The 22669-nt window shown below is 59.1% G+C and overlaps 1 protein-coding gene across 1 annotated transcript; it reads left to right on the forward strand.

Moving 5' to 3' along the window:
- The first annotated feature begins 8501 nt into the window (after nucleotides 1-8501).
- On the forward strand, nucleotides 8502-21609 carry EMX1 (empty spiracles homeobox 1). The gene is made up of 3 exons (XM_015825200.1): nucleotides 8502-8901; nucleotides 12501-12685; nucleotides 21442-21609. Exons 1-3 carry the CDS (start codon nucleotides 8502-8504, stop codon nucleotides 21607-21609), a joined length of 753 nt encoding a protein of 250 aa, XP_015680686.1.
- The last annotated feature ends 1060 nt before the right edge of the window (nucleotides 21610-22669 follow it).

A 22669-nucleotide genomic window follows, 5' to 3' on the forward strand; every position in this document is an offset into this window, starting at 1 on the left:
CCAGACGGATCCCGGCCCTCCGGAGCGCCCCCCCCCCGGGCCGGGCTCGCCATTCCGCCGTCCTTTCAGCGGATTTCTGCGCCCGCCGCCCCTCCCCTCCCCCCCCTCGGCTGGGCTCGGCTCTATTCAGCCGCCCGCTCGCAGGACGTTCGAATCCCCAGCATGGTAGATTTTAATTAGCCTTTGTACAGATGGCCAATTAACATTCATTACTTTTGCCTTGAGCGATTAATTACGAGTTTGGGGAGAAAAGAGCCGGAGACCCAGCGGAGGGAGCGGGCGGCGGGGGGCTTTCCGTGGGATTGAAGCGGGGTCCTCCCACCCAGTCCGGGCTCTTGAGGGCCAGCGCTGCTCCCTTCCCTCCCCGGCAGAAAGAAGCCGCCAAAATTGGTCGCCGCCCCCTCGGCCGCCCTGATCCTTCGCAAATCCTCAGCTGGCAAGACGCGACGCCCCCTGCCCTTCAGCCCCCACCCGTCCCTTCCAGCCGGGCCCTTCAGCCCCCCCCCGTCCCCTCCAGCCGGGCCCTACCAAAGCCAGCCCGTGGGCCGAATCAAGGTTTGGGCGTTGCGCGGCGGGGGGGGGAGGAAGCCCGAATGTAGCCGTTGCCGACGGAAGAGCTGCCCATCCCGCGTCGCTGTGAGTTGGGTCCCGCACAAGCCCCCCCCCGCAGGTCTCGCCATAGTATCCGCGCCACCTGCCGCCCTCCGGACCCCTCCCGACCGCCCTCGTCGCCCCTCTCCCGCCAGCGCAACTCCCGCCCCACGGAAGACGAGCTGCCCCCCCCGCCCCGCACATCCCTCTCGTCCCCTGCCGCTCGGTCCCCCCAGCCCAGCCCAGCCCAGCCCAGCCAAAGGCGGGGGGGATTAAATCCCCCGCTCTTCCCGCCGAAGCATCTCGGGGGGGCCCTTTTCTGCCAGGGGCCGAAGTTTTCCTGCAGGCTCCGTGAACGCCCGGAGCTCCTGCCTGGGAATCGGAGGCGCCGGTGGGCAAAAGAGGCCGCGAGACTCTGACTTGGGCCAAACCCCCCCCCCCGCCTCCCCCCGGGGGCTCCCCCCGCCGCCCATCGCCCGGAATCGTCTGGCGCCCGTTGGCGGCGGGGCTTTCTGGCCTCGGGGCACCTGGACGCGCTGGCCGCGCCGCGATTCGGGCCAGGCGAGGAGCGGGAGAGGCTCCGCGGCCGGAGGGCTCCCCTTCGGCGGACCCAGGCAGCCTGGTTGCCGGCTAATCTTCGGAGGGAGCCCCGAGCGGGAGCCCCGACGGGCGGGTGCCTGCCAGCCCAGGGAGGGGCAGCAGCGGCGGGCGAGGCCTGGGAAGCCCCCGGGGGGCGGGGGGGCAGGCCCTCCTCCTCCTCCCGCGACGCGGCCGGGGCTGCGGAGGCCCAGGGTCCCCCTTGCCGGCGGGGGGGTGGCGACCCCAGAAGCCCCGCTGCCAGGCCTTCCCGGCGGGGAGCAGGCCGCCTACCTGCCGAGCCTGGTGGCAGGATATGGCCCTCGGGCGTCTCCGCCTCCCAACTGCGCACTTTCCTGGAAGCAATATGGAGCGTCTGGATCTCGGGAGCAGAAATCTGTTGAGCCTCGTCGGGGCTGGGCGGCTGCCATCTCCTGACGGCTGCAACGGCAGGCAAACTCGGCGTAAACGGGGAGGGCGGGAGTGAGGCGGCGGCGGCGGCGGCATATGGCCTGGATTGGTGGGCCCTCCCTCTCGGGGAAGCCGTGGGGAGCTCGGGAGAAATCCACCACCAATCCCATGTTGCACACACACAGAGACTTCTAGGCTTCTGTCTCTCTGACACAGGCAGGCAGAGTCTGAAAGTGGCTGGGACTATCTCCCCTCCCCCACCCCCACGTTTTCAATCATCAAAAATCCATCCTCAGGGCCGCCTCCTTCCGAGCCCATCATCCTGGCCCTCGAGATCAGCTGACCTCTTGATGACGTCACCAGCACAGGGACGCCACTTTCCCCGGGAAGGGAATAACCGCTTCTGCTTTTCTGGGTTGCTTCCTTCACCTCTTCCAGGGGTGTCTGCAGAGGGTGGTCAAAAAAAATGGGGGCTGTAAGGGCCTCAAAGCTTTCCCCCCCCCACCCTTCAGCAGGGGGACGGGCATAAAAATGGGCATCGCTTTGATGACACCTCTGAGGTCATCGTTTCTGTGACCATATCCTGCGAGCACTCTACTTCCTGTTAATCCACAGCCTGGGATTTCCTCGTGGTCTCCCATCCATGCCACACTGCTTCCATTCCTCCTTCCTGCATTTGCACTTTTTCTGCCTACTTTGGGTTTTGCTGCTGAACATGTTTTGGCTTCTCTGCCCCCCCCCCCTTGGCTGGAAGGGCTGTTGGGTGGCCATTGCATCCATGCGGCCCTTCAGAAACGCTCTCAACAGAGGCTCCTCTCCAAATGAGGGACCGATTGGTCATCCGGGGCTCCAGCTGCCTGGGGTTTCTGCAGCATCTTCTAAGGATGTTGGGAGCAAGAAAAGCCCCCCCCCCGGGTGGGAGTCATCCCGGGAAATTGTGTTGAGAAGATACATTTCCTTTGCCAGCCCCTAAATGCTTCACTCTTTAAATAGTCTTCATGTTTAATTAGGTTTTTTTGGGGGGGTTTCCCTGAGTACCCACTTGATTAGAAAAGAGGGGATAGAAATTGTGTATCTTCCCCCACACCCCCACACACATACACACATGAGGGAGAGGGGATGGAAGGTTCCGTTGAGCTGCGTGTTCCTTAAGCCAAGGGAAGCCTTCAGACGGACTCTCCAAGGCCTTTGGGAGCAGCCGAGGGCAAGGCCAGTCTGGACGAGGCCAGACAGGCTCTGTGGGCAGCTGGAAGCCAGATGTGGGTTGGAGAGAGAATCTAGGTAGACATGGAGTTCTGTTTTGTTAATCTGGTTTAAGCTTTACCATGTTGTGTGAATCCAGACAAAGAATTGGATGGGTGGATGGATGGATGGATGGAGCATATAATGATAAAATAATGTTTAACTTAGGAAAACGTTTATAAAAGCAAAAAAATTAAAAAGATAAACTATACAAAGTTTTTTTTTAAAAATGTACATTTTACCAGTATATGCGCTTAATACATTTTTAAACTTAAAGGTGAAATCGAGAATTTTAAACAGGTACATTCAATTATTTCCATTAAGAATAGATGGATCAGAAATTACTTCACCGATATTACTAGAAATGGAGACCAAATATGAATAAAGCACTTTTAAGTAGCCCTCTTTGCTGCTGTATTATTCATCCAGTGCTGTTTCCATACTTTCAAATGCCACTAATTCAAAGAAAGACGCTGGACTTTATAATTTTCCAATGTTTTGGTGGAACAAATCTGTCAGCCGTCAACAAAAATTAATTTGATTCATACAAGGCATTTAAGAGGCTTGGCATTGTCTGCAAATTATAGTCATATAGTTTTTGATGACTTCTTAGCAGGCATTTAAAGGAAAGTTTATACCTTCAGGAATTCCAGGCTGATTCCCAGAGTTAAAATCTCAAGCTTTTTTTTTTTTTTAAAGAAGCTTTCAAAAGTGTTAGGGCACTTTTAAGTAATATTGAAGAGGTACCTTGAATTTTAGATTAGGTGGATTTATGTACTGATCTGCTGGTGTTCTGGATTGGTGCCATCTCCTCAGCAGCCAAGTGGATGGTGAGCCTTCCACAGCCCAGGGCCTCTCTCTTGCTTCAGCCTCTTGAATTGCTGCCAAATTTCAAAGCTTTTGTTAGTTATCTTCAGGAATTGGCAAGTGGGGCAGATCCTGAACCTGTGGGCCCCTGGAATCATCTCTGGTCTAATCAAAGACACCATTCTCTGGTGTGTGTGTTGGGGGGGGGAGTCCGGTTTACGAATTCTTTGCGTTGTTCACATTGGTGTATTTGTGTGTATTTGTTTTTGTGGGGAGGGGGAGAAGAGAAGAGAAGAGAGAAGATGGAGAGAGAGAAAGAGAAAGAGGGCCCTGAAGGAAAGGAAGCCAGTGTAAACTTGCTCACTTCCTCCCTTCCATGCTGATCTCTCAACCCTTCTGGCTAAGGGCAAAGTCTCCTGTTAACCATTTTGGATCCGCGCACAAGGCTTAAATCGCAAAGGGGGTCATTTCCTCATGAAAGGGAGGGAGGGAGAGAGACAGACAGACAGACAGACAGAGAAAGAGGGAGAGGGAGAGAGAGAGAGAGAAAGAGGGAGGGAGGGAGGGAGAGAGAGAGAGAGAGAGAGAGAGAAAGAGGGAAGGAGGGAGGGGGAGGAGAGAGAGAGAGAGAGAGAGAGAGAGAACCACCACAATCAAAAGAAATTCCTGGTCCAAGTAACCAAGGAGCCCTAGGATTATATTTTTTTTCCAGCTGCATAGGAAGCCTGAATTCCTGTGGGAATTCACCTGTTCTGAAAAAAAAACACAATTTAGAATATACTTAATTTAGAGTGGGGGGAGGTGTCTTTTCCCACCCACCACTCATCCCCACCAGTAAATCCGACCCCCTCCCCAGTTATGCAAAAAGAACTTCAAAACCTGGGCAGCTTTTAGGCTGCACATTGAGGAAGGGGCGAGGCAGGTGCTCCAGACAGCAACAGGCTGCACCAACGGGGGTGGGCGGGGGGGGGACGACAGGAGAGGGCGACTCACCTCTGCCGCTTTGTCTGCCAGGCTACTCTGGGGCAAAGCGGTCCGTCCCTGGGAGGAGGAGGAGGAGGTGCCCATGGCCAGTGGGGATTCCTGCTCAGCCCCACTGACTTTGAGGGGGCGTTGAGCCCTGTTGGCAGCGGTGTGGGGGGGAGGTCGAGGGGCCGTTAGAGGGCCAGCCGTGTCTTCTCTTCTCAGCCAGAAAGGGCGTCCTGGGCCGGATTGCATTCAAGGGGAGGCTTCAGCTTTCAGCCTCCGTGCTGCCTTGCTCCCGTCAGGGCCACAACCGCCACTGCCCCGCCAGGCCCGGGCAGAATTTGGCTCCCAAGTCAGGTGGAGTTGGGGATCCAAAAGATCCGGAAAGGCCCAGGGGAATCCACTGACTGGACTGATCACTCTCTGGTCTTCTGATGCTGGCAGTTGCTAGGAGGCCTCTTGGGGTGAATGCCCAGCTCCCCCCCCCACCGGGGGACCCAGCTGGTCTTCTGAATGCCCTGAAGTAAAGGTGACCAGATATTCTCAGCCCCACCCACAAGCCGGGTCGGTCAAGGGCCTCTTTCTCCGTCAAAGGGCGCGAGAAGCTCCCCATAGCCGAAAACAACCAGGCCCGGCCCGCCCTTCAGATTCGAGCCCCCAACGCTTTGGGCCCCCCGGGGACAGGAGGGCCCTGCTTGCCCAGCGCCCTCCACCTTTGCGCTGACGAAGGAGACCAGCGCCCGCCTGGCCACCTGAGCCGGGCCTCGCCAAAGTCCGAGGACCGGCGGCATCCAGCCGCCGCCTTGCTTCGGCCGGTCGCCCTGCTCTGCCCGCCTCGACGGGGAGGGGGGCAGCGGAAGGACCGGGAGCCCGAAGGGGGAGCGCGAAGGACCCTGCTTGGGGCCCGGGGCTGTCTGGAGGGGCCGGCGGGCAAAGCCCCGTCAGCTCCATCTGCTCAGCCAGGCGTCCGGGCCTCTTCCCACGCGCGGAAGGGAGCGTGAAGGTTGCGGTGAGGACCGCCCGGGAGGGAAGCGAGGGAGCGGCCGCCGGGCCCGCCGGGCTGTGGTTCCATCTGGGCGACGGCGGGCCTTAATCCGGCTGGGCCTCGGCGCTTCGCGTTTCCCTTTGCGACGAGAGCCGTTCACGAGTGAGGAGGCGCCTCTTTTGCTCCCCTGCTGGAAACGGCGGGAGCCCCTTGGGAGGCCGGACCGGAGCTCTTCGGAAAAGGCCGCACCGTCCAAGGGCGAAGGGCAGCTCGGTCGCCGCAGACGTGTCCGGAACGGCCTTTCTGTGGAGCGCCTCAACCGTCCGGGATGCAGGGCCCCCTCCTCCTGCGCAGCGGACGGCTCGATCCTCACCCCGGGATGCAAACGGAAATTAAGCCAACGTTGACGAGGAAGGGTCGCGTGTTGAGCCGAGGGAGCAGAGAGGGGGACGCGGCGTTCGTGGAAACGAGTTCGGGGTCGGCGACTGCGCGGAAACGGTTCCTCTGAAAAATATCGGTATCCTGAAAAGGCAGCTCCTATAATACGTTACGTCTCCCCTACACGCAGGCCTGCGCCATGTTTCTGTGAGAGAACCTGAGATTCGTAGGGTAAGAGGAGACCTTTCAGCTCTCCGGCCCCCGCCCAGCGCAGAGACCCCCGGACCCTCCCGGACAAAGGGCAGCCCGGCCACCGCTGAAAACCTCCAGGGTGGGAGCCGCAACCCGTCCTCCACCCGTCCGACTCTGCCTTATTTTCCTTCCAGGAAAATCTATCAGGCCGCGGCTCGGAATGAAATCTTCCGTTCGAGGCAGCCGGTGTCACCGGGACGCCTCGGAGCAGCCGGCAGTCCCTTTCCCGCTGAGCCGGGCACCCCAAACCCGCCGCCCGTCGGCCGCTGGAAGAAGGCGAGAGAGGTCACAACCCGCAGTTAGCCGGGAACGCCGGAAGCCGCTTCCGTCCAGACCGCCCTCGGTCGCCCCAAATCTTTCTGCCGCTGGAGACCCCCGCCCGGTCCCGGCTCTGGCGCCCTGAGCAGGCAGCCGAGGCGGCCTCCGGCGGAAGAAACGAGACGCCCCGGCTGGATTCCGGATCGGAGGCTCCGGTTGGGCTTCTCCTGCGCTACCCGGGCCGCAGCAGGGAACGCGCGCCGGCTGGAGAGGCCGCTTGGAAAGGGCGCTCGTGGCTTCGCTGCCCGAGAAAGGCAGACGGCCGATCTCGGCGGAAAAAGCGGCCTCTCCACGAAAGGGACCCTCGGGAAAGGGACGCGAAGGCCTCGCAGGAAGAGAACCTCCGGCCGTGGAGAGTGCGGAGCTGCCCTCCGGGTGTCGGGATGGGGGAAGCGCGGCTTTTCTGGGGCTCCGCTCCGTCCACATAACCGGCGCCGCCAGAGCGGCCGAGGTAGGCGCAGGGAGGCTCGGCCTTAAGGCCGGTGGCGGGAGCAGCTTGTGAGAACTCGGCCCTCCGGGGGACTCGGGGACTCCGCGTCTTGCGGAACCGGCCCCTTTCGCCGCGGTCACAACGCGCTGCTTCCTCCCACCACCCCCGGGGCGACCAAGGCGGAGCGAAGCCCGACCGGGCCTCTGGCAGACAAGAATCGGGGCCCTTCCAGGCTCCACCGGTGCTGGGAAGGACCTGACAAAGGCCACGACGGGACTCTCTCCCGGTAGTGATGGCCGGGGCTACTTACCAGGTGACGGGCCGGCCCAGCCAGCCATCCCGCGCCCCAAACTCCTTCCAGTGCTCGGACCACAGAGCAGCGGCGCTGGGTGGGTCCCCTCCTTTCCTCCGGAACCAACACGGGCGCTCCAGCCGCCCTTCTCAGCCTGACCGGCAGCAACGGTGGGGGTGGAATCCCCGAAGCCGAGCCGGTCCTCAGGCGGCCAGGTCAAGAGGAGCCCCCGACCGTCTCGCTTCTCTCCCGGTCCGCAGGTAGCGAGGCCGCTGCCGCGGGCTCCACGAGAGGGGCGCGAACGGGCCTTCGTCGGTGGAAAGAAGCCGCGCCCGCCCCGCGCTGGGCTTGGAGGCTCTCAGTCTTCGGAGACGGACAGAAGCGGCCGTTGCACCCAGCGAAGTTCGGCTCCTCAGCCTGCAGTTCTCCCCCGAAGGGCCTCGGCGGAACTCGGAGGGCGGCTTCCGTGCCTCCGGCTGTGTTCGCGACCCACACCGCTGCCCCTCCCCCTCGTGAAAGCGCGCGAAAGCCGACGCGACGGAGGGCTCCGTCGGGGCTTGGAGAAGCCGCCCCTGGAGGCCTCAAGGCCCCCGGGAGCCGCCCAACGGTCTTCGGCCTCGGGAATGGCCCTTCTCCTCGACAGGGCGGCGGCCGGCTCTGCCTTCTGCCAGCCCGGCCTGGGCAGGGGGACTCGGGATGCGGGCGCCGCGAAGAGCCCGGGCGGGCAGCCGATCCCTCCCTCTGGCGAGCGCGATCGCTCTCTCCGCCTGCCTGCCTTCTGGCCAGCGCGAGGGCGGGGCGGCGGGGGCGGATCCGGAGCTCAGCGCAGCCTCCCGGGCGCTCCAGTCCGCCTTTTGGCGGCGACCCCGCTGCCTCCTCCCCTCCGCCTCCCTCCCTCCGCCTTTCCCACGTGCCCTCCCCAACCCTGGGGCAGGTGAACCTGGCCAATCAGAGGGGCGGGCCGCAGGTAGCCGGCTTATCTGGACGGCTAGCCAAGGAGCGCGCCCACTGCGCACCGGGTGGATGGGGTGGGAGGCGGGCGCGCGGGTGAACCACGGGTGGGAGTGCGGCTGCCACCTCCCCAGAGCCGCCTGGCGCTGCCGCCGCTGCCGCCGCCGCCGCCGCGCCCTCCCCGGTCCAGTGAGCCCGGATCTGCTGCCGGTTCGGGCCGGTTGCGCGCCGAGCCTGACGTGGATCCCTCGTGTCCCCGCGCCCGGGTCCGCCTGAGCGCCGCCCTCGCCCGGCCCTGAGTCATGTTCCAGCCCGCGGCGGCGTCCAAGCGCTGCTTCACGATCGAGTCCCTGGTGGGCAAGGACAACAGCCACCCGCTGGCAGAGGAGCCTCTCCGTCCCGCCGCCGCCGCCGCCGCCGCCGCCGCTGCCCTCGGATACCCGGCCAGCGCCGCCGTCGAGGCCTTCGCCCACAGCTTCCAGGGTTCGGCCGCCGCCGCCGGGCGTTCGCTCTACGGCGGCCCGGAACTGCTCTTCCCGGAGGCCGTGAGCCACCCGCCCGCCCTCGCCGTCCATCCGCCGCAACTGGGCTCCTCGCACCTGCCCCCCTCGCCTCACCCCTTCTTCGGCCCGCAGCCGCGCGACCCGCTCAACTTCTACCCCTGGGTGCTGCGGAACCGCTTCTTCGGGCACCGCTTCCAAGGTAAGCAGCTGCCTCCGGGGAGCCACGGGCAGGCGGTCGGGGCCCTTCGGCGTCGGCCTTTGCGCTTCGCTTCGGAGCGGCGCACGGTGTGGCTGTAATCGCCCGGCCGAGGCCCGGCCTGCAGTCTGTGCCAGGTGGCAGCCGAGCCCCGTCGGTCCTGTAGGGAAACCGAATCGCGATCCGGGGGCCGGGAGAAGTTCCCGCTGGGCAGAGGCAGCGCCTCTTCCCACCCGGGCGGGACTTTGGCAAAGGCTGGCCCGAGTTTCTCGCCCTATCAAGGCAGCCGCGGCCTTTAAGCTGCCTTGGCGCAGCCACCTCTCTCCTTCACGGGCCTGTGGGCGACCGGCGCGGCCCTCGGTGCCCGCGGGAGGGGCGTTGCGATTCAGACCCCCGCTAAGGCGCCCCTGTCGGGCAGCGGCGGCGCTCATTGAACCCTCTTCCGAAATCCGGCCCACCCCAGGAGCTCTGCGGCGGCAGGAGCAGCCCTGGGTTCAGGTGGCACCCCGGGCCGGTGCTGTCCTCCCGCCAACGGCTCGCTTTGTCCTCCTCCGCCCTGGGAAGGCCCGCTGCTCAGGCGTCGCTTCCTCTGGGAGCGTTTAGGAGGGAGCGGTGCAAGGGGCTCAGCGAGGCCGCGGCCGCGCAGGGGCGAAGTGGGCGCCCAGAGGCAGGGAAGGGCCTCGCAGCCGCCTCCTTGGTGGAGCCGCGCGATCCCTGCTCCGGCGGGGAAGGACGGCCCTCGGGAGTGAGAGAGAGCGGCGCCCCGCAAGGGAGCGACCTGGACCCGCCGCGGAGGCCCGTTCAGATGCTCCTGGCGGCGGAGAATGGCCTGGCTCTTCCCGGCCTCGGCTCGGGGCTGCGCTGCCTCGGGAGAGGCATGTTAAGTGTGAGGAAGACTCCAAGTTCAAATGGGCGCTGAGGAATTACAGCCGATTCTTTCGATCCGCCGGATTCCGACCCCCGCCAGGCGGGGAAAGGGACGCCCGGCGAATGCAGTGGGGTCCTTGAGGGTCGCGGAGAAAGGCTTGAGGTTCCAGGAAGTGGGATGGACGGGAGCCGGTCCATCCCAGCGGGAACCAGCGCCGATCCGTTCAGAGAAGGGGGGCCTGAACCCCGCCAGGAAATCTGGCGGACGGTCTCCTCCCTTCCCCTTCCCCTCCCTCCCTCCCTTCCGAGAGGAGACCCTCTTGGTTGGTTGGGACCCTCCGCAGGCGCAGCCCAGGAGAAGAGCGGCTCTCCCGGCCCAGCAGAGGAAGGCCGGCCCGGAGTCGCGCGGACTTTCCGCCCAGAAAGCCTCGTTGTCATCGGGGAACCACGGGCGGCGCCGGGCCTGCATTCCACCCGCAGCTGGGCTGCTTCGGAAGAGAGTAAAGTGTCGCAGAGAAATGTAGCGCTGCGGCCTCCGCCCCCCCCCCCCCGCGACCCCAAAGCCCGCGGGACGCTCCCGTGGGCAAAGGGGGACCTGCGAAACGAGTTCGGGACTCTCAGGTTCCGGGAAGCCTCTCCGGGCGCGTCCGGCTCCCTCTTCGCGGCCTACTAGGGGAAGGGGCTGCGAGCACAGCCTGGCACCAGCGCGCCTTCGCGCCCGACCTCCGCTGCAGCCTCGCTTCACCCAAGAGCCCCCCCACATCGCTGGAGCCAGGGTCCCCTCTAAGCTGCTCTGGAAGGAGCCGCGGCCTGGAAGGAGCGCGCCTTCGAGGCCTCTGTTCGTCGGCCAGGAGGGCAGAGCAGGGGAGCCCTCCACGCCGTGTCCCGGGGAAGGGGCAGAGGCGGCGCGAGGAGCCCCAACAGGGCAGCCGGGGGAGCGCTGGCCGGCCGAAGGGATGCCGGGCGTGGGCTAAGGGAGGCCCTGCCTTCCTGCTACCCTCGGGGGCCGCTGGGCTCCGCTCCTCCTCTTCCCCTTTCCGTTACCTGTGCCCGCCCGGTCCCCTTGCCCGATGTGCGCGACCCTCCCCACCGGCCATCCTGGAGGAAGCGCCTCCGGGAGGGTTCGACCTCCCCTCCAGCAAGCCAGGCGCTCGGAACGGACTTGGAGGCCGCCTTCCCGAGCTCGGCCTCCACCGCGCGCCCCGGTTTCGAGCCGCAAGAGCGACTCCCCCTTGACCTGCTTGGCGGGTCCAGGCCGAAGGAGGCAGACCTCGCCCACCCCGCTGAGAAGTCCCCCGCCAGGAGCCGCCCCGGGCAGGTCCAAGGGTCCCGCTGCCAGGAGGGCCGGAGACGAGCCTCCTGCAAGGCCCGGGCGGGCCAAGTGGCCTTTAGACGGAGCGCCGGCCTCTCTCGGCGGAAGGCAGGACGCGGCGCTGCGTTAGGCAGGCGGAGGGAGCGCCGCTCGCCCAGAATTGCCAGCTCCGTCCGGACGTCGCTTCCGACCAGTGCCCCGGGGGAGAGGGCGCGCTGGGAGCAAGGCCGGAGCCGGCGTTCAAAGGATGGGGAGCCCTTCCCCGGAGGCCCTTCTTTCCGAACCGGGTTCTCAGAGCAGAAAAGGGCGCCTGGGCCGAAGGGCGCGCCTCAGCGCTCAGCCCGGCCTTTTCCCGGCCTTGGGGGGTCTTTAAGCGGAAGGCGCAACCAGCGAGACCCGAGACAAAGCGGAGGCCGGGCTTGTGGAACCAGCTCCCCCTCCCCACCCCTTGCGCGAGGGGGGGCATAAAGTCATCCACACCCTTTCTTGGGTGGGGGTTGGCCCCACGCAAGACCGGGCCATTCTCGCTTGGGGACCCCTTGCTTGCCTTCCTCGAGGTGGGCCTGTGGGCGTCGAATTGCTCGGCCACGGAAAGGGGAACCCTTTAAACGGCTCCCTCTCCACCCCGGCCCCCGCCCCTCCCGCGCCCCAAAGAGAGGGAGGGGCTCCTCCTGGCCGCCAAAGGCAGCCGCAGCTCAGCCTCCTTCAGGACCCCTGAGGCTTGGTGTCGACCCTTCCTTTCACACAAATACGCACACAGAGAGACAGAAACACACACACACACACACACACAAACACGGAGAACTGGGCTCCTTCGTTCCCTTCCCACAGCCCTTTCCGCGTGGAAATGTTGGCTTCCTCCTGACTGCCACTTCCTTCACAACGTCCTGACAAGGTAGGCCTCCAGTCCCTCCATACGGTTCTCGAATTGCTTTCGGGGAAGAGCAGCCGAAAGCGCCGAGGAAAAAGCGCCCGTGTCACGGTCTGCCTCTCACCTCGCTTTTATCGGCTGCCTCGGCTCCCGGGGAATTGCAGCAAGGGGGGGCGCCTGGTTTCTGATCTAGATCCAGCTTTAGGGCGCCCCAGGATTCCCCCCTGAACACGCATCCCGCCCGAATCCTGCCTCTCCGCTTCCCCCTCCGCCATTTACTTCCCGGCACTGAAACGCCAACCTCTCACACCTGGGTGCGCCTCGCCTCCTCCAGGGGGTCCCCTGCTTCGGCCCCCCGGAAAGGGGCAGCAGCGGCCGCCTGGGACCCACCTCCCGCCTCAGTCCCGCGTTTGCCTGGCCCGGCAACGGGTGGCGGCGGGAGGAGGGTCGGCCGGGGGTCTCTGGGTCCCGAGGGCCGGAGAGGCGTCCGGAGGCGCCTTGCTGGGGCTGATCCTGGGCGGTTGGCGCTGACCGGCTGCTTTCCCTCCGCAGGCGGCGAGGTGTCCCAGGAGAACCTGCTCTTCCACGGGCCCTTCGCCCGGAAGCCGAAGCGGATCCGCACCGCCTTCTCGCCCTCGCAGCTGCTGCGGCTGGAGCGCGCCTTCGAGAAGAACCACTATGTGGTGGGCGCCGAGCGCAAGCAGCTGGCCGGCAGCCTCAGCCTCTCCGAGACCCAGGTGGGCCGCGGGGCGGAGCTGAGCGGGGCGGGGGGGGGACACGGGGCCCTTCAGTGCGAGGCGGCACCGGCCAGGGCCACGGAGGGGAGAGAAACGGGGAGGGGGGCGGCGGGAAGGTCCGTTTGTCTAAAGACTGAAGCTGCGAGGGAGACGCGGCTGGTTGCCCCCGCGCAGCAGCGGCCCCCCCCCATCCCACGCAGCCCTTTTTTCCTTTTCCTTTTGCCGCTGTTGTTCTACCCGTGGCTTGCTCTCTGGGTCCTTATAAAGTTTTCATCTAAACATTTGGATCCTTACAACCTCCCGTGAACCAGCATGGCTCAGCGATTTATCAGTCATTAAGCCTCGCTTCCCCGTACAGTTTTGAAATAATCCAACTCGTTAAGGTCAACTTCGCTTGTGAATTCATGCGTGGAGAGCAGGGTGGTTGATTTAACCGTTCCGGCCTCAGGCTTGACCCTGCCTCTTCAAACTTTTTCTGGTTCCTGCCAGACTCACCAGCGGCTGTACAAAAACTCTGTTGATCTGAGCCCATTTCTCTGAAACCCAAGGTGTGAACCAGAAACATCCTCACGAGCGCTTTAAGCGGATGCCGTCCTTGCAGAGTATTTTAAGCAGATGCCGTCCTTGCAATCCCCTCTGGGGGGGAGGATGCTTTCCGAGTCCTTGGCGGAGCCACAGGGCAGGAGGGGTGCCCCGTTTGCAGAGAAAACCATTCCAGTTGGAGCCCATAGATTCCCAGTTATGCTACCCACAGAAGTGTGTCAATGTCTGTGTATGTGTTCTTGTGTGTGTGTGAAGAGGTAAACATTGGCTTGGGTGTAGAGGCTACGCAGGGAGGCTCCGGAAACAAAATAAAAAGCAACGAAACGATTTGGGATGAAACTGAAGCAAAGGAGGGAACTTTGAAAGGAATAATTGTAGAAACATGGACGGGACTGTTGTTGAGATGCCAGAAAGTGGTCCCTGGTCCAAGGGGGAAAAAAAAATCCAGAGCAGCAAAGTCATAAATGTGGAGAGAATATTGAAAAACGATAAAGCTGCAGGTTTAGATGGTGTGACTGGAAAGAGGGCCGGCTGCAACCATAGCTGACAATTGGGGGAAAAAAATGCTATTATCGGTTCCCTGCGCACCCGGGGGGGGGGGGAGAGAGCAGGGCAGAAGGCAAACGCCAAGGGGTCGGGGTGAAATACGTCCTGGAAAGTGTTTGGAAGAATTCCGTACAAGAGGGAGGATGGAGGAAAGCAGGAAGGCAGCGCGGAGCAGGATTTGCTGTTCAGCGGGACGCTGGGAAATGCAGGAGTGTGAGAAACACAATTTAGGTGAAGCTCGTGGGTTGAGACAAAACCCCGGCGCTAAATTGAACAGGCTTCCGTCGCGAACTGTTTTGCACTACCTCGGAGCTGAAGGTTGCTGCTGCGTGTGAGGGGATGGGAGGAGAGTGTGCGTGTGCGTGTCCGTGGGTAAATGGGAAGCTTGCAAAAGGCCGGATGCCGAAGTGAAGGTGTTTAGTGTAATTACAAAGGCAGACGAAATACTTGGGGTGGAATTAAGAAGGTCCCGGTCGGAGGCGTGGGTGTGCCTGTGTTTTTGCACGCGGGGGGGGGGGGTCAACGTTTTGAAGGATTTGCAGTGAGTGCCGCGAGGAATCGGGACCTGCAATTCACTACCTGGGAAGCGGCTGTTTCCGTAGCAGGGAAAACGGAGCGAGCAATTGCAGGTTGCACGAAAACGGCAACTGGAGGCTGGAGAGGAGCGCCGGTGCCTCGCTGGGACGTTCCCCAAAATGGGGAGAGTAGATGGAGAATGTTCGGGGCGCCCAAGTGCTGGTGGGGCCATCGCGGCTGCCCGCGGGAGGAGACGCGTTGTGAAAACGGCGGTGGATCCGAGGGCACCTCAGACCGCGTTTGCTAAACGCGACAAATAAATAAAACCTGGAAGTGAGAGTTAAGTAGGTCAGGAGAAACAGCATAAATACTGGAACCTTAGATATGGGAGATGAAAACAAGAAAGCAATTGGACCAAGGAATTGAATATTATTTTGCCTGAAAAGCCAGCGATCTGGGCCAAAGAGATTTGCTGAGAGTTCGGTCACAGAAAGAAAACAAGTGAAGATCACTCGGAAAATAGAGATAGAAAGGCAGAGGCAGGCAAAGGAGGAGGAGGAGGAGGAGGAGGAGGAGGAGGAGGAGGAGGAGGAAAGGCGGGGGGGGGGAAGACGGGGGCGCCTAGCCGCCCCAGAGGAAACAGACAAGGGGAGGCAAGCCAGAGGACCAAACGGGGGATCGATCCACTGGAAGGAGGAGGTTTTGCCAAGATAAATTTCCACGGGGCTTCTCCATCCAGGTCAGGGTTGTCCCAAAGGTGCTTTTTCAGGAGGCAACTGGACTTTGTTTTTCTTTGAAGACTAAACGTCTTAAAAAATAAAAAAAAACAAGAAAGTCCAGTTGCCTCCCGAAAAAGCACCTTTGGGTTTTGCCAGGATAGGAAACTACCTGAGAGGTATTTGAGGATTTTGTATTAGTTTAAATTTAGCTGTATTTGCTTTCCTTTTGTTTGGCATAACTTTCGTTTCTGTGCCTCACTTTCCCCTACTCGCTTTCTGCACTCAATACGGCATGGAGTAGCATGACGGGTGTGTGTGTGCAAATGGCAGCGTACATGGGAAAGGCAGCTGTAGGATTAGTTTCCTGGATATCCACGCATGTATGTATGTGGCGTGGTGTGTGTGTGATGGCGTCCTTATGCAAAGACTGTGACTTGCACACAGTAAAATCAACTGCTGGCACCAGATGCCGGGATGTCCTTGTAAGGGCCATCACTGGGAGGCTGGCAGGGTTTGTGTGGCTTTTGTCAACTTCCCAGTTGCCTACAGTGGTTTAGGAGCCCCTTAGAAGAAGCTGTTGCTTGGACGCCTTGTGAGATGAGGGGGTGCAGGGGCCGAAGGAGGAGTGGCCCTTGGGGGCCCTTTCCCGCACAGTGGAAGTCGCTGGATACAAGGCAGGCAACAGATAAATGTCATAATAAATAAACGGGACCTTGTGCCGGCTCCTCGCAGGTGAGCGTGGCTGGGCTTTTAGGATTGCTAATCCTGCTTGGCCCTACTTCACCAGCTCCTTTGCCAAAAGAAGACCCACCTCGCCTCATGCGGGGCTCTTCCTGACCCCCTTGCCTTCGGGGGACGGGCAGGGGCTCCCTGCGGCCCCTCCACCAACTCTATTTTGCCCAGACCCAGAGAGACCCTCCCTCAGAAACCAGCCCCCAATGGGCTGGGAGGAGGCCGGGTCCCCACGAGCAGCCTTTGGTCTCCTCAGTAGACTTGGGGGGTTCAGCGGCCCGCCAGAGGGGTTCAGGGTGAGCGGACATTTCTGGGGTCCAGCTGAGTGCCGTCGGCTAAGGTAGCGACAGGCGGAACGGGGGGGGGTCCTTTGTGCGGAGCGGGATAAATTGCTTCTTCGCTGTGTAAAAGGCGGCCTGGGAGCGGCCGAGAAGAGCAAAATTTCCCCCCAAAGGTGCGCCTGGCTGGGGGTCCGGCGGTGGGTCCACCGGGGTGTGTGTGTAAGGTGATCCGCCTCCCCTGACGGGAAGGTAAGCGCGACTGAAGTGGGCAGGTGTGTTTTTGGCAAACGGGTGTAAGGGTTGGATTTCAGAACAAACGGGCGCCCTTAAAAGGCTCTGGAGCTTTTCCTCTGGAGGGGGCGACCCCTTCCGAGGCTGGGGAGGAACGCGACCCTCTTGGTCTGGAGGGGGCGGGGAGCAACGCCGAGGAAAAATCCCCAGGAAATCAGAAGGTGCAACACGCGCTGTTTGTTTAGGGCATTTCTCGCAGGCTTTAAATAATGCGGGATATTCCTAAATTATCATCCTGATTCACAGCTGAGCATTTATTTTCCGGGGAGGCAAAGATTGGCAGCTGTTCTGCGGGCTGGGGGGGGGGGTTTAGACTCCAGCGTTACTTCTGGGGTCCAAGGGTTGCAGCCTGTTGTATGTTGCACATACACAACGCGCTGGGGGGGGACCAATCAAGCTTTCTGGGGCTCCATTTTTCTCCAGTTCCTCCTGACAATTTAGTCGCCTTGAGGGTCAGTTTTACTCCTCACCTGTTTCCTCTCCGAAATTGGTTGGAAACCAGATTACAAATGTCCCTTCCGATTTCAGCCACGAGGTTGCGGGTAGCAGACTTGGGGTGGGGGGTCGCCCAAAAGCGGTTTGGGAGGTCGATACGATCCTCGGCCTCTGAATTGCTTTTTTTTTTTTTAAATCTCAAGAGCCCCACCTCGGTGTGTCTGTGGGTGTTCCTGTGCAGGTAGACGCAAAATATTCTGGAACGCACCACAAAGGCAATATTTGTTTTTTTTTAAATAAGAATAGATTTTGTGGGCCTTCTTACTTAATTTATTGCTATAGGTACAAAATTTATATACTTTTTTTCTTTGATTAAAGGAATTTGCAACACGGATTACAGTTACTGCGATAAGAAGGAATTTGCATGTTCAAAGATAATCTGTGCCCAGGACCAGGGCCCCGATCCAGGGAATGTCGCTGTCCTTCAGAGCAGGGGTCCCCAACCTTGGCAACTTTAAGATCTGTGGACTTCAACTCCCAGAATTCCCCAGCCAGCCATGCTGGCTGGGGAATTCTGGGAGTTGAAGTCCACAGGTCTTAAAGTTGCCAAGGTTGGGGACCCCTGCTTTAGACAGAGAGAGAGAATTTGGGGTGGGGGGCAGAGAGAAATGTTGCCGCTGGAGAGGAGTGAGCAGCGTTATGGCGCAATGCTGAGTTCCTGGGGCAGGGAAGAGTCCGTGGATGGATCAAGGAATACAGCGAGATACAAGTAGCCGTGTCGGAGGCCTTTTTAATTTGGGGTTGGTACTTTCTAATTAATCAGAGGGGGAAAAACATGATCAGACTGATTTGGAAACCTTTTAAACTTAAGGAAATTTTGTACCCGAAATTTTCCTCCTTCCCTGCCTCCCGTCAGGGGGTAAACGTCTTCCATTCCCGAAGGAAAAGGAGAGCCGCAGAGCCGTCTCTGACCCCCGCCCCTCCCCGCAGGTTTCTCTTCGGTCCTCCCAGACAGACCCGGAACTCTGCAGCAGCCCGGAACACCCGGCGCACCTTTAAGGAAAGTAAAATGTGAAAACAGAAACTGGCAATTCCGTAGAGTTTTTTTTTTAAAGGTAATTTAATGGGTACTTAGGAACAGAGCGTAACCATGTGAAAACAGAGGTCATTTACGGTAAAAACAGATAGAAAACAAGGTTTCCTAACCAATGCGGGGGGGGGGGGAGAGAGGGGAATATTTCTTCATTTTTACCCTTTTCTTTGCAAAAAGCGCAATTCTTCCCAATTTGTCCTTTAGCACTCTGCCTCTGGTGCTTTGGACGTGTCTGGCTTCTCGGTAGACTGCGCTGAGCTGGGGAGGGAAGTTGCTTTCTCCCTCTATCACAGACTACAACTCCCAGCATTCCCCCCCTCCCAGTTCCACCAGGGAGGATTTTTCCATCACTGCTGCCCAGGCACTGGTTGACTCACTGTGGTTTGTGCAATAAATTTTTATTGGCATCTTGTCCTTCCTCCCGAAACAGTTCAGAGGAGTAAAGTAATCCCACTGTGGATTAAATAACAGATGGCATAAAATGATGTACAGAGAGTCCTCAATTTACAACAGTTCATTTAGCGACCATTCTAAGTTACAGTGGCACTGGAAAATGACCTTTTTTCATGCTTATGCCTGTTGCAGCATCCCCCTCCATGATCACGTGATCAAAATTTGGACGGCTGGCAAATGACTCGTATTTATGACGGTTGCAGTGTCCCAGCATCATCTGATTCCCTTTTGCGACCTTCGGACAAGCAGATTCAATGGGGATGTTAGATTCACTTAACAACTTAACAACTGCAGTGATTCATTTAACAACTGTGGCAAGAAAAATGGGGCAAAATTAACTGAACAACTGTCTCATTTAGAAACGTTGACCTCGATTTTGGTCATAAGTCAAGGACTACCTATATTATGTGCCATTGTCACAACTGACTCTCTCCCCCCCCCCAGGATGACCTGTCCTGAGGCTAATCCTGAGGCCTCCCAAGGGTCTCCCTCCGCCCCCATCACCGGAACTGATATTTATTTGTGATATTTCAGTGCTTATTGTTATCTAAATTCCAAAATAGGCCTCTGGTAAGGAGGAGAATAATCAGTGAGTCAGGCTGGGTGATGAGTGATGGCTGTTGGGCTATGAGCAAGATCACCCACGGGAGTGTGTGTCAAAGCATCTAGAGATGCCGCAATTGTGTGGCCAAAATTCTGCCTCCTTTTCACATATGTTGACTGTGTGGGCACCACCAGCACCTTGCTTCCTGCATCCCTCTGGGAGGATGCCTGGGAAATAAACTTGGGGTCTGAAACGCAGACCATCCTGCAGAATCCCTTGTCTTTTAAAAATAGTGCGATGCTTCATGGTGCACACCAGTGTTTTCTTGGGGCCCGTCAGCCGCCTCTGACTGCAGCCCCTCTGAGAATCTGTCTCGTCTGAAGCCCCCTGCAAGAGGGGCAGTCACTGTTCTCACAGTCAGAGTTCCTAAAGGAAGAGTCTGGTTTGATTCTCATGAGGCTTCATTGAGTTATGCCCCCATTCTGGATGGGGAGGCACCCGTCTTTCTTCCGCACCTTCTCTGTATTAAAGGCCTCCATCACTTCCATGCGTCTCATGCCTGCGGCAAGGGGAGGCCCCGGTTCTGGACTTGCTGATGTGAGAACTGAAGCCCGGCATACCAGCAAAAGGCAGCTCTGGGTGGGTTTGGCCACCTGAGGGCACCAAAGACACTTCCACGTGTGGCTGGCACAGGCCTGCAGAAAGGATGCTTGACCGGCCACGCCAAGCCAATCTCACAGATTTTCCACAGGGACAGAGTCGTATTAGAATGGTGGGGATTTTGGAAAGACCCCCACCCCAGGGGTCCTCTGCATGCTTCGGGGCACATCTGCAGGAGGATAAATCAGGTGTGTTCCTGAGCATGACAGGCTGGCTGTGAGTTCTCCTGCAGCAACTCTCATACCTTTAGTAGCTGGGCAGAAGAGAGAACTAGGGCTCTGTGTGTGTTTTGTGTGTGTGTGTGTGTGTGTGTGTGTGTGTGTATCAGCCAGCAGAGCTTTCTAGAACAATTGGAGCCAGCAGGAGCATCTGTGTGGGGCTCTTGATTACTTCTCCACGGCTAACAAACTTTGCAAGAACTTTACCAGTTGGGGACCAAAATGGCTCTTTGGGGCAAGACTCCCCAGAGGGATTTCAAAAGAGCAGCCAGGAAGCCCCATGGCTGGAAAGAGGACCTTGAGGGTCTCCCCAGCCATTCCAGGAGGGATGCCTAGGAGAGACCAGACGAGTAAGAAGAACAGAATGCGGCAGAATTGCGATGTGTGTTTACATTTGGATTCTCAGGCGTTGTATCCTCCTCCCGTGTTCCTTAAGTGGTAAAAATCTCCTGGGTGGGCTCTTCTGATGCAGCTGCTGAGGCACACCAGTCAAATCGGGGAGGGGGGGGTCTGATCTATGCCAGAGGTGTTATCTTAGTCCCAGATCCAAAAAATTTCAAAACCACACAAGTCAACTGGTTTCTCAGGAATCCTTCATGCCTTTCCTGGCGGGCATTTTCTCAAACTGGCCAAAATTGTACCTGATTCTGGACAACATTTAGATAAAATTCACCGGGTCTTTGTTACCATTGTCTTTCTTTGTGTGACCTACAGGTATGTTTTCTTATTGAAATGTCTCCGTTATTCATGGGGCTTTTTCTTTTAATGCCACGTCAATGTAATTTCCACCACCAGAGTATGGCTGGCAGGCTAAGTCTTGTGTGGCTTCTCCACAGGCATCTCCATCCTTGAGGAACAGTCCTTGGTCTCTCCTGAACTTTGCCAGTCTCCACAACTTCCTCTGTGATGCCCTTGTGTGTTTGTGTTTGTATTTTGACCCACAGCAAATAAACAGAATTGTGAATTGTTCTTAGCAGCGTCCTGATAGGCCCCCTTTTCTTGGACTTCTGCTGAGTCCCAAACCTGAATGAATCCATCCTGATGTCAGAGGCTATGAAATGTGCAGATTCACAAAATTTGCTGTGTTATGTATATTCATGTATATATGTGCGTGTGTGTATGCACAAACACACATATGCATATATTCTGGATTTATATAAATGGCAACATAAATTATCTTTTATTGATAGTTCTGGCTTTTGGTTTATGGAGGAGGGGGTGGGTCTCCTCCCCAGGGACTGGGCATGCAGCCCCTTCCCCTCCTGGCAGGCAGCCCCTCCCTTAAGGCATTTCTCCCTCTGAACCCGAGGCTTGTGGTAGCTCTGAAGGCTGCTCCAGGGCTGCTCTTCTCCCAACCTGGCCCTGGTAGCACCCTGCCCCCGCTCTCCCCAGGTGGGGAGACGTCACCCCCTTGTTGCAGAAGCAGTGGGGCTGGGAGTACTTTTGCTCTGGGTACTGTTGGTCCATTTGGCTGGTTTTAGCTGGGTTTTTAGGTGCCTCTTTCCAACGTACAACTTTGATCCTCTTGGACAGGGAGATGAAAGTTTAATAGGCTTCCATAAATGACTAAGCACCGGATCCCTGAGGGCCCTTCAGTCCAGAGGTGGTGAGCCTGCAAGCCTTTGCGCAGAAAATGCTTTCCCCCCCCCCAGGTGTGGAAATTCCCCACTCTGGTTTCCAAGAAAGCCTTAACTTTTTTTCACTTCCTTCTCCACTTTCCGCCAGGTGAAGGTCTGGTTTCAAAACAGAAGGACCAAATACAAAAGGCAGAAACTGGAAGAAGAAGGTCCCGAATCAGATCAAAAGAAAAAGGGATCCCACCACATCAACCGATGGCGGATCGCCACAAAGCAGTCCAATGCGGAGGACATTGATGTCACGTCCAACGACTAGCGAGAGACGGGAGGAGGCGGCCACTGGTGAGCAGGGCCCGGAAAGGACCGTAGGGGGAAAGCGAGGACCCAGCGGAGACCCAGCTGCTCTCCCCTCCACCAGGGGCGCCCCCTTCGCGGGGATTCTGGGGGGAACCTAAGGACAATCTAGGAAATCGCTTCTCTCCTGGGATCCTGCCTGCTGCCCAGCTGCCACCGGGCAGCCTGTGGAACCGTGGGACATGCCCAGCCCAGCCGGTGTGGAGGGCAGGGCCGCCAGGGAGGAAGGGAGGCCCTCTGCCAGCTGCGTGAACAAATGCATTCGTCCGCCGAGCCCTCCGCCACACTCCGTCCCCTCGCCTTTGTTGCACTTTGGTGGGATAATTTTTTAATCAACAAAAAAGAATGCATTTTTACTTTAATTTATTATTTTGTGTCTCTGCATTTGCTGGGGCTGTGTACATACTCTGATGTCATAGATAGCAAGCAGCTGTTGTGTGTGTTGCTGTGCTGTGAATAAAAATAACCTGGGTTGGAAGTACAAGGCCTGTTTGCAGCCGGCTCCCCTGCAGAGGGGGCCCCCTGACCGGACCTGGGGCCCCTCCCCCGGCCTTTGGCACCCTTCCGGACACCCACCTGAAGCTTTAGACATGGAGGGCAGGGGAAACTGCTGGATTCAGATATGGGGTGCCCTTCTGGGGCATGTGGGGGCAGCTTTCCTTTTGATTCAAGGGGGGTTGGCTCCTGTCTCTTCCTCTTCCATGTCCAGGAACCCCCCCTCCCCCCACCAGGTTCTGCAGGAAGAGGCATGCTGGGGGCCAGGGTGGTGGAAGGAACAAGCCAAACCCCTGGCAGCTGCCTTGTTCCCCAATTCCTGGTGTGCACACCAGACCCCCAAGTTTGGGTCACCAGAAATCCTTTAGGCAGGAGCTGCCCCCCTTCCGACGGCATCCATGGGTTGGGACTAGCGGGGTGGAGAGCCTCCCCTCTCAACAACCGGGCGGCCTTTGTCCCTTCAGGGAAGCCCCCCACCCACCCTCCCACCCACCCAGGACCTGCTCCTTGAAGGGAGCTGGGGGGAG

Source organism: Protobothrops mucrosquamatus, unplaced genomic scaffold (genome assembly GCF_001527695.2).
Source record: "Protobothrops mucrosquamatus isolate PMUCROS unplaced genomic scaffold, P.Mucros_1.0 scaffold2540, whole genome shotgun sequence".
In the NCBI taxonomy this organism is placed as follows: domain Eukaryota; kingdom Metazoa; phylum Chordata; class Lepidosauria; order Squamata; family Viperidae; genus Protobothrops; species Protobothrops mucrosquamatus.

What these genes read in the sequence shown, in the direction of transcription:
- EMX1 (XM_015825200.1), top strand. Translation starts at nt 8,502, where the DNA reads ATGTTCCAGCCCGCGGCGGCGTCCAAGCGCTGCTTCACGATCGAGTCC. An exon ending in CTTCGGGCACCGCTTCCAAG is followed by an intron (nt 8,902 to 12,500) that starts GTAAGCAGCTGC and finishes TTCCCTCCGCAG; the next exon opens with GCGGCGAGGTGTCCCAGGAG. An exon ending in TCAGCCTCTCCGAGACCCAG is followed by an intron (nt 12,686 to 21,441) that starts GTGGGCCGCGGG and finishes ACTTTCCGCCAG; the next exon opens with GTGAAGGTCTGGTTTCAAAA.